This window comes from Etheostoma spectabile, chromosome 5 (genome assembly GCF_008692095.1).
Source record: "Etheostoma spectabile isolate EspeVRDwgs_2016 chromosome 5, UIUC_Espe_1.0, whole genome shotgun sequence".
NCBI classification, from domain to species: Eukaryota; Metazoa; Chordata; class Actinopteri; order Perciformes; family Percidae; genus Etheostoma; species Etheostoma spectabile.
Window position 1 is genome coordinate 3,561,106 of NC_045737.1, and position 13,041 is coordinate 3,574,146.

At 39.3% G+C, this 13,041-nt stretch overlaps 1 protein-coding gene across 2 annotated transcripts in view; it reads left to right on the plus strand.

Moving 5' to 3' along the window:
• lhx2b (LIM homeobox 2b) overlaps positions 1-13,041 on the plus strand; it is a 15,941-nt gene that overhangs the window by 393 nt on the left and 2,507 nt on the right. Inside the window, exons 1-4 of one of the 2 annotated variants that reach the window (XM_032516548.1) lie at positions 1-910; positions 2,595-2,797; positions 4,684-5,054; positions 9,596-9,801. The exon at positions 1-910 is cut by the window's left edge and continues 393 nt beyond it. In XM_032516548.1, coding sequence (XP_032372439.1) covers positions 728-910; positions 2,595-2,797; positions 4,684-5,054; positions 9,596-9,801 — 963 coding nt within the window. In that variant the 5' untranslated portion in view covers positions 1-727. The remainder of the gene's footprint in view (positions 911-2,594; positions 2,798-4,683; positions 5,055-9,595; positions 9,802-13,041) is intronic. The other variant, XM_032516549.1, reaches the window with a different exon arrangement.

A 13,041-nucleotide genomic window follows, 5' to 3' on the forward strand; every position in this document is an offset into this window, starting at 1 on the left:
ATAAATCAGCTGCTTGCAAGCATCAACTTGGACTGTTGAACCTGGAGGAAGGGGAGGAAGCCTTTCTCACAGGCTCCCTGTCAGCTTTTTTTTTGGACATATCTTTTTTTTTTGATTTTGTTCTTTCTGACTGTGTGATGCGTTAGAAGGCTGCTGCTGCTGCCCGGCTTTTGGCAGTGCGAGTTGTACACAGTTAGGCCTACTTATTTTTTTTTGCAGAAAGAAAGAAAAAAGGGGGAGAATTTGGCCAATGACTTGCAGACTGTCGAAATCCTGAAAAAAAAAAAAATTCTCCCGGCGAGGAGGAGGCATCGGCGCTGAGAGACCCATGCAGCGGGGCTTCCATAGTTGGTATGTTTATTCATCGTGAATGGAAAAGAAAATATAGAAAGAGAAATTGGTGATAAGACAGAAATAACATCCTACACGAGACTGACAGACAAGTTTGATTTCCAGAAAAAGAGAAGAGAAATCGCCGCGGTTATTTATGAATTAATCATAGCTTATTGATAATGAGAGCTGCAGAGATTCGGATGACGGTTTCCATTGGCAGATGAGACGTAGTGTGGAGAACACGTGTCCAATTTTCCCCTCATATTTTTTCCTCCCCTGATCTGGATTTTTCACTTGTCACGGCAAGTAGGGAAAAAAAAAACCTTAAAAAAGAAAAAAGAACAAAAAACAGCGAGGGTTTTGAGTGGCGTTATTGCGCAGGGTTTTGCCTCTCATGGACATCTTGGCTTGCAGATCCGAAGAGAACAGTTATAACATCCTCCCCTCTGCTGCAACGATGCTATTCCATGGCCTCCCTGGAGGCGACGTGCACGGTGTGGTGGAAGAAATGGACCGGAGAGGAAAGAGCGAGTCAGCAGCCATCAGCTCGGCCATCGATATGGGGGAATCCGAGACGGTAGGAGAGATTCATTTGGCCCTGTTAGGCTGCTTAGCGCAGGCAGCATGGCAGCCTGGAACACATGTGACAGCGGCTGCTCTCCCACAGCTCCAAGCGCTTTATTTCACTGAACGCTTTAAAAAAAAAAAACTTTAATTCACATCGGGGAAAACTGTCAAACAAATTTCAGTTCATGCTTATTTTTATGTCGTTGTTTGCTTTTTAACGCGTCTCAAACTTCCTCCAACAAGGCCCTGACATTGTGATTTCTTCAGCACCCTTGTCTGTTTCACTCAAAAACTTCTTTTAGTGCCAGCGAAGCTTCAAATAAACTGAGCCAGAGCTGAGCAAAGCTACACAATTGTTCCAAAAAAAAAAGAATTACCTTTAATAATTTGTTTTAAAACCCTGCAATTTGTTAAGCCAATTTAAATGTGCCTTTTACATGATGCGTTTAAAACACAACGTTAAACATGGACAGCACATCACCTATATTCAATCTTCCACAAACCAAAATTATAAAAGATATTTTAATGCACAGGCAAATTGTAGCATAAACACTGCCAGCCAAACCCAGTTAAACGTTTTTATTCTTATTCGAAAAAAACGACAAGTAGCGTCGGATTCTTTTATTTTCCGTTGTCTCCATTTTGTAAACACTCTCAGGCTCTAGCTACAAAACTATAGCCTGATAGTGTTACATATTTACAGATACACACATCGTATATCATACATCATGCGTCATGATGGTCAGGAAGTTCTGTAATCCTTCTGAACCGAATAAAACGAGAGCATATGGGGATGGATATTAAAAAAAAAATCCTAATTTCGGATTCAGCTTCCATCTCCGTTTGCAAGTTATTTGTGGAGGGCATGCGTGCGTGTGCGCGCGTGCATGCGTCTATTTTGCCGGCCTTGTGGAAACTAACATTTAATGACAGTCCCGTGCTAGAAAAGCGTGTGTGTGTGCGTGTGTGTGTGTTATTGTAGGCCTACATTTAATCAACATTGTTACTATTTTAAGGGGGGGAAATAACAGCTCAGATCACACTCATGTCCAAAAAATAACAATACTATTTCCATAACACGGCGTGCAAATGGTTCTCCTATATCCTAACATTACGTAAAGTGACTTGACTTTGTGTTTTTCTTTTCTTTTAATCTGCTACTGTATAATGGTAATGTCAGAGTTATTATAATGACATCTAGCCTTGTGGCAGCAGAGTCATTTATATATATATATAAAAAATTGAATTTGAATTAACTCTAACAAAACATTTTTCTGTGATATTGTTAATTTCTTACATTTTAGGAGTTTGAGTGACCTTACTGGATTTAATTTAATATCTTTATATTATATACTGAATGTCTGGTAGGCCTTTCATCAAGATTGTTGAGAGGAAAATACTTTTTTTTCAAAGTCCTACAACATGTCTTTATAATATTTCTAAAATGAGCCCCTTATGTGAGTTGTGGCCGAGGCCCCTGTTCAGCGGGGCTGTATCCGAGGATACTCTTGGAATATTTGGAAGATATAAAGCGAACAGGCTCGTCTCTGACATTATTTCATTTCCTCTTTATTCCCATGTTAGCATGACTTCATGGTAGGCTATCAGGATTGCGTTAGAGCCTTTGCACTGAGTCTTGTTTTTCTCTCCTTCCAATCCTCCATCCTGTCCTGACTCTGTGTCCTGACCCGCAGTCCATGCCGTGTATGGCGAGCGAGCGCGTGGCTCTGTGCGCGGGCTGCGGTCGGAAGATCGCGGACCGCTACTACCTGCTGGCCGTGGACAAACAGTGGCACATGCGCTGCCTCAAGTGCTGCGAGTGCAAACTCAACCTGGAGTCGGAGCTCACCTGCTTCAGCAAAGACGGAAGCATCTACTGCAAAGAGGACTACTACAGGTAGGAGCGCGTGCACAGGCCAGCCCCTTGAACCGTGCACCGTGCACCATGCACCGCTGGTTGGGATCTTTATGGGACAGTAAGCTAGGGAAGAGGATTAGAGCCATTGTGGAAAAAGTACTTTAATCTTAGAATTCTACCCTCCCCAGGATTATGACTTTTAAGTCTTAGAGACACGTGTGAAAAATGTTACTTTATTCCCACAATTCTGGTCTTTAAAGTTTGGAGTCTTATGGGACGCATGTGGAAAATGTATTGGAGTTCTGAGTTTAAAGTCAGAATTGTGAGAATAAAAGAATTCGGAGTTGTATTCCCCTCCAGAGTCAGGACTTCTTAACTTTAAAGTGTAAGGGACACACGTGGAACATGGCACTTTATTCTCCCCTCGGAGAGACTTTAAACTCCTTAAATCTTTGGCATTCATGTGGAAACATGCGATTAAGTTCTGAGTTTAAATGTCATAATTCGAAGAAGAGTTCCGGCTGTATTCTCACAATTCAAATAAAAAATGTTTTCCATATGTGGCCCTTATCCTCCTCCGTAGTCACTATGTACGATTCATGGAGTTAAATGTGTGTTTCAAAATATGGTATATGGCTGGGAAAGACACTCACTATATACAGTATATTTTAAAGTTAAGATAAAGTAATACAACATATGACCACGGATGGAATATTTAAAAAATAATAATGTTAAAGCAAAAATCTGATTATCTTCATTTTGTTAAAAAAAAGGTTTTATAAAAAAAAGAAAAAAGCTTATACACGCTTTTCTTTCTCACAGCCTCTATCCTAAAAATACAGGTTTGTAAAAACTGATGCTGGCATTTTTGCACTGATGGCAGCTGATATTTTGTGCTAATTTCACAATAATAACAAATCACTGTCTAGGCCTCCATTTTAGCCAGAGAGCCCCATCACTAGCCTGTAATTCACGTGTGTCTCTCAGCAGAGTATAGTGCCTATAGACAGCAAGGATTCACCCCGTAATATTACACCCTGCACTGAAAACCCAGGTAATGAAATAGTTACTTTTAGTAGCAGCTCTCTAGGGCTTCTCTCTCTTTCTCTCCCCCCCCCCACACACACACACACACACACTCACAAACACACGCACAGGGAGGCTCTGGGCAACATCGGCTGTGTATTATTCTTCAAATAGAAACGTGAAAATAACAACTATTTTCATGTAAAGTTTTTGTTTTGAACTCTTAACCATATAGCTGCTAGTATCCATATTCCATTAATTTCCAATATCGCCACATGGTGATGACGTCTGTCATAGTGCGCAAGTAAAGTAAAAGTGGGCTACTGATACCACACTGTAAAATAACTCTGTTACAAGTCAAAATCATGCATTCAAAATGTTCATTAAGTTAAAGTATTCTACGTAAGCATCGTCAGGAAAACGTAAAGTAGTGAAAGTAAAAGTAGCCTACTCGATGTAGAGAATTCCTCCCATGTTAGGAACTGTAAAGGATCCAAACAGTTGTGTGTTTGATGGTCTAAACATTTCACCTGGACTTGTAGGCCGTCATATAGTTGTCTAGATTCGTTTATAATAAAACCTCCGATTTTATAAACTGCATGTGTTTTGTGTGCAGAAATCTTCATTGTAAAGTAACTAAAGCTGTCAGATGAATGTAGTGAAGTAAAAAGTAGAATATGTCTCTCTGAGATGTAGCGGAGTAGAAGTAAAAAGGGGCATGAAAAGACAAGACTGAAGTAAAGTACAAAAACCTCAACATTTGGACTTAAGTAGTAGATAGTTAGATTACTGCCAGACAGGGTAGGCCATACATCAGCCTGCCCACGGCGCAGTAAACCCTGTTGCAGGGCTGCCAGGCTGCGTGTCCAGCCCTGATGAGGTGTCTGTGTTGTCCGCAGAAGATTTTCGGTGCAGAGATGCGCTCGGTGCCACCTGGGGATTTCCGCGTCGGAGATGGTGATGCGGGCCCGGGACCTGGTCTACCATCTCAACTGCTTCACGTGCACAAGCTGCAGCAAGATGCTCACCACCGGGGACCACTTTGGCATGAAGGACAGTCTGGTGTACTGCCGGCTGCACTTTGAGACTCTCATCCAGGGAGAATATCAGACACATTTTAACCACGCGGACGTTGTCCCGCACAAAGGCCTGGGCCCGGCCAACACGCTCGGACTATCCTACTTCAACGGCGTGGGGACAGTGCAGAAAGGCCGGCCCAGGAAGAGGAAAAGCCCCGGGCCGGGGGCCGAGCTGGCAGCTTATAACGCAGGTAAGAAACACGTTCAAAATCTGGGAGCATCACCTCTTGACCTGTAGGGTGTTGTGGGTAATCAAAGGTGTGCAGGGTTAGGAGAAAGCCATAGAGGTTCTATAGAACAGGCCTCCATATGATTAATGTAAACTACATGTCGTGCTTTATCCTGGTTTGATGCTGATTTTACCTAGCCTACTTCAATAAAAAATACCGATTTTAGATCTAAAACGTAGAAAAAAGTTTTCAAAAACCAGCATCATTAGTCACCTATTGACCTAAAGGGGGTTAATAATAGGTTAGCAGGGTTAAGAAAAAGCAATAGAGTCTTTATAGAATAGGCCTATATATAATTGATGATAACTATATTTCGTGTTTTATTTCCTGGTTTGATGCTGATTTTACCCAACAAGGGGAAAAAAATACACGATTTTACATCTAAAAAGTAGAAAAATAGCCTTTTTTAAAGTAAAAAATTGAAAAGAAAAATATATAATCGCTCACAGCCACTCAGCGTGAATACGGGCTGATTAGGACCGACAGGCTTCATTAATGAATCTTTCTAACATTCCTATAGGGGCTCATATTGTGTCTGTGCTATTCTCGCTAATGTCTTTATTATAGGAAACTTTATTTTTCCTATTCCCTGCGGTTTCTTATTCATAATATTACTGTAGGGAGTTTATAATGAGTTATTATGATAACTTTACCACACTAAACTAACGGCGGACTTAGATATAAACACGTCGAAGTGTCACTATAACACAGCCTGCTTTTAAAATCCCTAAAGAGACGTAATTTGCTAAATATTAAGTTTTATGTTTTTTTTATTGCATTTGGATAGATTTTTGTCTTAAATCTCCTGTAATCTCCCTGCTGGAAGTTTGTGTGTTTCTAATGGTTTTGTCCAAACTGTATAGATATATAGTCTATACGTTTATTTTATTTTTATTTTTTTATTGAGCTAACACTTTGTGACTGAAACAACAGCAGCATGTTCATGTTGAGGCCTGATAATGTGCATGAATAAGCCTGAATACCAACTACTACACAAAGAGAAAAGCACCCAGTATTGGGTCAGGCAGGACAAAAACAAGCCGGCTCTCTTAATAACAAGAGAAGTGTAATACAATGTGAAATGGGCAAAGAAAAAAAGTGATTTACGGTGGGAAGGTTTGTCAATTAAGTCAGGCCTCTAACATGAATAAAATCAGGCCTAGTTACATTTATTACAAACAGCTTTCAGCTCCAATGGGTCAGAAATGTGGATGGGACTTTTTATATAGCTTCTTATAGATTTCATCAGGCCACTGAGCTGCAACCGTCTAACAATTTACCATGATATTATAAAAAAACTACAACCTCACATGCAGTTGAGATTTTTCTCCATGAAAATCTAGCACGTAATCACTCCGAGTTGTTGGTGGTTTGTAGTCGTGTTTCAGTTTAACCAACCTGTTATAAAAAAAAAGAAAGTTTTTTGATGTTCTGGCTTTTGCTTTCGCCCTTATCCACTTGTCAGACTCCATAGACATCTACAGAGACCCCCCTCCTTACACACACACACACACACACACACACACACACACACACTACTGAAACCTTTTTGCATGGGTCAAACAGGGTGTGCACCCGCGAGAAGAATGTGATGTGATGAGTTATTCACTGGAACAGAGAGCAGGGGAAATACAAGAACTTTGGTACGACAGAACTATCACCTATTTCTGATGCTTTGACTTTATACTTTACATTTAATTGTCCAATTCTTCACAGAAAAAAAAGAAAGTTGATTACAGACTAAACAAAGGAGCCAGTTTAGTGGATTGTCATATTTCTAAACTTCTTCACAGTCAGTTAAGTTTAAATAGGCTGCAACAAGTGAATCATCATAGTCTCACTATAGTTTCCGATGCAAATTGGCTTCTTTCCTTTTTATTTCCCACCTGGATCAAGTGATTCTTCTTTGAAAGAGGAAGCATTAGTCATTTTAAGATGTTGCCACTTTTAATTTTATGTTTTTTTTTTTTAAACCATTGGATTCATGATACAAGTGAAGCTGCTTTGTTTCACCTAGTATTGATGGACTTAATTGCTGGAAACAGAATCAGAAGGCGAGTGTAGAGACAGTGCGCCCTCTTCTGTTTCCAGCCAGAAACAACATCCAGAGCTTCACCTGAGCACTGACATGAGAACATGTGGCGAGCTGCAGCTGCATGCCGCTCTCAAATGCTTTCAACGCCGTGAATAAGACGTTCAGTGTGAGGACCGAGAGACAAGCAGGAAAACAGGCTGCTTTTTGTTAAAAACGCATATGCTTTGGCCAGAAAGCAGCATTTGTTCAGCCTGGTGTGTATTGGCTAATTAAGTAAAGTGTTATTCTGATGGTTTTCACTCACTTCATATTCATCATTTGCGTTCTGATATTGAACACGAACTGTTATGCATGCAGCAACACTTTGAGTATTGCCAAGAAATTTGCAGACTGGGACACATACATGTGTGTTGTTGTTGCTGTTTTGTGTGTGTGTGTGTGTGTGTGTGTGTGTGTGTGTGTGTGTGTGTGTTTGTGTGCTGAAACCAGGCTCGCACTTGCTCCTTGGATAGATAAGACATGTAGACAGAGGCAGACAGATAGACAGACAGACAGACAGACAGGCAGACAGACAGACAGACAGACAGGCAGGCAGGCAGGCAGAAAGACAGACGAGGTGCAGCTGGAGGAAACAGCTGTCAGGTCAGGAAATCCAAATGAGATTGATTTTATTGATTGAAATTATAACAGGTTTTATGTAAAAAAAAAAATCCTAAAAGTTTTTAATTGCAGCCTCAATATGCATTGATTTTTCTTTCTTTCTTTCTTACTTTCTTTCTTTCTTTCTTTCTTTCTTTCTTTCTTTCTTTCTTTCTTTCTTTCTTTCTTTCTTTCTTTCTATTGGATAATTTTCCTCTTTGAAATTCCACATTTGACATTCGATATATTGTACCTCAGTATTTGCCAGCCTACCTTTCTCACTCAATATATAGCTGTCAAGCAATGCCATGAGGTGTTGTATGATTTTGTATGTTGTATGACTATTTTTTCATACACACTAGTTTTGAAATAGATCATATTTATACGATGCATTTGGAGCCACGTCTGTGTTCTGAAAAATTGAATACTCATTGACTACTTGGGCCACGAGAATTGTGGGTCTAAATTGAATTGGGGGCACTTGGGGACTTCACCTAGTTGAGCGTGCACCCTATGTACAGAGGCTCTATACTGCCAGTAACAAATCTAGACAGGGGCGGCGGGTTTAATTCCGACTGAAATCAATTCCCTCTTTCACTCCCCCCTTTCCTCAGCTGTCCTATGTAATAAAGGCCTCAAATGCCCCAAAAATAATCTTAAAAAAACAAAAACTAAAATGGGTTCAGAAAACATAGAGCAGAGATCTTCAACAGGGGGTCGGGGAACCCTAGGGTGTTCTCAGAGTTTCTGCAAGGGGGCCATCAAATTATTAATTTTTCAAAAAGTACAATGTCATGAACATGAATCCGTATTACTAGTAAACATCTATCCATCTATCTGTTTGTGAAAAGAAAGCATTAAAGAAAGGCTCATTGGCCCGTAGGTAATGTAGTCACTAAGGCAGCCATCCACAGATAAGGAGTCACTGTGACACATGTATGTTTAACATTAAAACATAATTCTAATCAAATATAAATAGAAATAAATCATGCTAACAGTTATTATTTAAATAGCTTAGTATATGCTCTATAAAGGTGTAAAGGCTTTAGGACCCTTGCTCCGTCTCTCTTTCAGTTCAGGGGTCCTTGGCTTTAAAAAACATTGAAGAACCCAGGTCTACAGTGTTTGATCAGAAGTGAAGGACTAAACAGATCTACATGACGGGTGTAGAGTCCTTTAACCAGACCTACATTAGGCCATTGTGGTGCGAGGAACAGAGAACTTGCTCGGCGGACTGCCAATAAACCAATGTCCGATACATTAAATATCTTTCAGTGCAGTGACCCATTTATTAAATAACAGCACAGGTATTATTACGTATAGTCCATTTCATCTTAGGTTAAGTTTCATTCATCTTTCCAATAAAACACAAATCAAACAACACCACTGAAACGCCTTGTTGACACAGTAAAAAAAAATGTTTGCTAACAATATAACAACGCAATACTTATGTCACGATACAATACTATTGCGATATTAAACATTTTGCAATATTATGCGATATATTGCAAATTATTACCTTTGTTCCAACTTCAAATCTTTCCCAATCTTTTCTTTGTCAACACCTGTTTTCATCTAAAAAAGATACATTTCTCTGTTTGTTCATCTCACTTCAATTTTAATGCCGCAAAATGGGATTGTCAAGACATGTACCACATCAACACATTTATAATAATAGATTGATACTTGGCGTCTGTGTATTATTACAGTATTGCCACTCAAAATATAGCGGTACTAGAATTTGCGATATTAGAAAAGGTCTCTGACATTAGCGCTTGGATCCGTGTTCCCCCTGTCTAACCGGCTCTTCTCCCCTGTTGGCCCGCAGCGCTGAGCTGTAACGAGAACGACGGCGAGTCCATGGACCGGGACTCCCAGTACAGCTCCAGTCAGAAGACCAAGCGCATGCGCACGTCCTTTAAGCACCACCAGCTGAGGACCATGAAGTCCTACTTCGCCATCAACCACAACCCAGACGCAAAGGACCTCAAACAACTTGCCCAGAAGACGGGCCTCACCAAGCGGGTCTTACAGGTAAGAGTGGAAGCTTTACCATTATACGCTATAATGTTGATTTGTTAGACATTGCAATATTTGCTGATATCTTAACCCTTGTGTTGTCTTCCCCGTCCACCATGAACTTGTTGTCCTTTCTTTTTCTGGCGTTTTCGTTGCTTTTTTCTATACTTTTGACACTTTTTAAAAAATATTACTTTTTTCAACTCTTTTTTTATTCATGGTCAAGTAGCCTAATTTATGTGAAATATGAGCTAATTTGTTAGTTCAAAAAACAGAAATTATGAATTATTTTGACTGATAACTAAGATCGGAGGATGTTGCGTAGTTCCCTAACTGGTTTATATCAAAGTTTATTCAGGATACTGTTTGAAACCATTGAAATATCTTTTGGTAAATGCTATAAAATTTAAAAAAAATTATCATAAAATTTACCTACAAAGAACGTTGTATGGGTTTCGTACAACACAGCCATGCATCTACGTTATTTCTGAGCATTTTGGGTCCAAGAAAACCCTATTTCTGATGCAAAACAATCTTGAAAACGGAGGAAATTTGACCCGAGGACAACACAAAGGTCACAGTCTGTCACTTTACAATTTCGATTCAATGCGATTCATGAACCTGCGATCGATACAAGACCATACCATGTGCCAAATTTAATACACTTACATTTATATCAACTCAAAAAAGAAAGTAAACATGATTTGTCAGTTTTGTAACTCAACGCCTGGCGTTTTAATGAACAATTCCTTTCAATGAAAAGCCTAACTATAAGGTGGAACTCTGAAATAAAGGGGAATCTTACAGACAATATGTATGGATATTTTTGCTTTGCATCGATAATACTGGACGTGGATCTTTGAATGGATAAATCGATCCAGATCGATGTATTGTCACACCCCTACAGGTTACCACAACATCCTTTCACTTCAGATGAGAGCACGCTTTCCTTCACTCAGGGGAGAGGGAGAAAAATGCCAACAGGCGTGAAGGAATGTCACTTATTTCCAATAAAAATCAAACTGCTTCCAATTGTAAAATATATGAAGTGAGGTTTTCCTGAAAAAAGCCAAATCGGCTGCTTTATTTTATGATAGTGCTGTTGTTCAGTCCAGTGAAATTCTTGGATGACTTTAAGGAAACTGCAAACAAGCTGAACAAAACCAGAAATGTATCAAATTTGCTTTGTTTTCTTGCCTTTCCCCCTTATTTAAAAGAACACACGGTCCAAAAAAAAGCAAATTAATTTTAAAAGCTGCATTGAAAAGAAGTAGTGTTTTTTAATTTCGTCAAGGAAAATAAAAGCTGTTAAAAGGCAATGTGTTGTTCCTATTAGAATGCAAAAAAAATACCTGGAAATGAAAAACAAAGCCACAATAAAACAAAATGCAGTCTATTTCAATGGAAGATGTGTTGTTACGGTGAGGACTGAGGGATGAAAAACCAAAAAAAAGCTCTGTAGTACACACCAAGAAAGAAGAAGCACAACAGAGCGTTTGATTTCCACAAAAGACGACAGCATATTATCTGGGGGACTGAGAAGAAGAAAAATGAGACAAAAAGGTTTTCTGAATCAAATTTCTTTCTGAGACGGAAGAAAAAAAAAACCATCATCCCGTTGCTTTAATTAACGCTTGCAGAAAACAAAGCAGTCGTTTTGCTTTGATGCGTTGGAGTTTTCATGCCTGTTATTCCAGCTGAAGTGCATCTCCCCTCCGCCTGTTTCCCATGGCTCCGTCATTCCAGTGCTAACATGCTGCAACACTCGGCTCAGCACAGACTCGCCACATCGCAGATACTGCTTTTTGTTATTGAAAAAAAAAGCAAAGAGAAAGTGCAAAGAGAAAATGTAATTAAAGAAATGAAAATAATTTAACAGTAGGGCTAAACCTTACCCTAACCCTCCTTGAAAGTGTCTTCAGTAAAATAAGGAAGAAGCCATTCATTTCATTGCGATGGCAAACATGAGAATAATGACTGAAATCATAGATGCTTTTATGGCTATATACACTGCACACAGGTCCATTATTATATTCTTACAGTATGCTTGAGAACAGGAAGCCAACGCTCTCTATTTTCATGTGCAAAAATAAAAGAAATGTTTCTTTTCTGTGGCTGCCACTGGCTTTTATTTTCTATGGCAAGCCATAAAAAGTCAAGGATTTTATAATCTTTTGTACACTGTAGAACGTCCTAGCATTGTGGTTTCAAGTGTTATTTCATCCTTGACTCCAGTCTGAACATCTGCAAACTGAAAAGGAGATGCTCTTTGCTGTCTGCTCTTAACTAATAGCAAATGGAAGGAGGGTTGTGTGCCGGCTGCTTGTTGTTTTCAAAACATCAAAATGTGTTGTAGATTGCAACATTGTAAATATTTTAGCTCTATATTTTAGCAAAACTCCTCAAGTTCTGCAAACTAAACAACAACATACATAGTATCCCATTGCCTTTTACATATATGAGCGGTTTCTGATTTGACGTCCCTATCAGCAGGATGACATCATTTTTCAGTGCCTTCCAAAACTGTTACAAAAAGTTTCCTCATGTGTTACAGACTGGGTTAAGGTTTGTATAGATTTTGGCACATGATGTCTGCGTTTGGGTTAGCGGAATATACATTGAAGCTGCATTGAGAGCTTAAGGTACACATTTTACATATTTTAGTCTTATTACGTTAATTTGGCTAATGTGTTGGCAAACAGTTGGTTATTTACACATCTAGATACAGAAAAAAAAGTTGTGTTCCTGTAATGGTTTCCTATTTGCTCTGTTTTGGTCCCCATCAACGTAATTAAAATGTCTGTCTCTTAAGCTGCTAAATGCTGCGCTATGTTCCCCAGCTAGTCTCTAACTGTGTCTGGCTGTTTTTTTGGTTCTGGACAGGTATTGTACAGTAGATTTTTAGAGTTTTTTTGCTGAAAACAAGCCTGATGAGAGCCGTGAGAATGAACCCAAACTGTAAAATGGTGCGGGATAGAAAACCAAAACAATCAGCTGAAATATGCTAAAATTCTTTGTAGAGTGGATACAGATTTGAGTGGTAATTCTATGTTTAACACTAAATAGCATGTTCACATTTGCCATTTGAGCCATTTGTCATACATAAAAATTGATTAGTGCAGCTTTAAGGTTAGGTAACTTGGTCATGGTTAAAAGGTACCCAGTTGACTGTAGATGGAAAACACTCACAAACAAGTGAGTGTTTCAAGTCAGACCCCATCCATCCACCCCGTCCTTTTCCTCATGAGGTTTTGA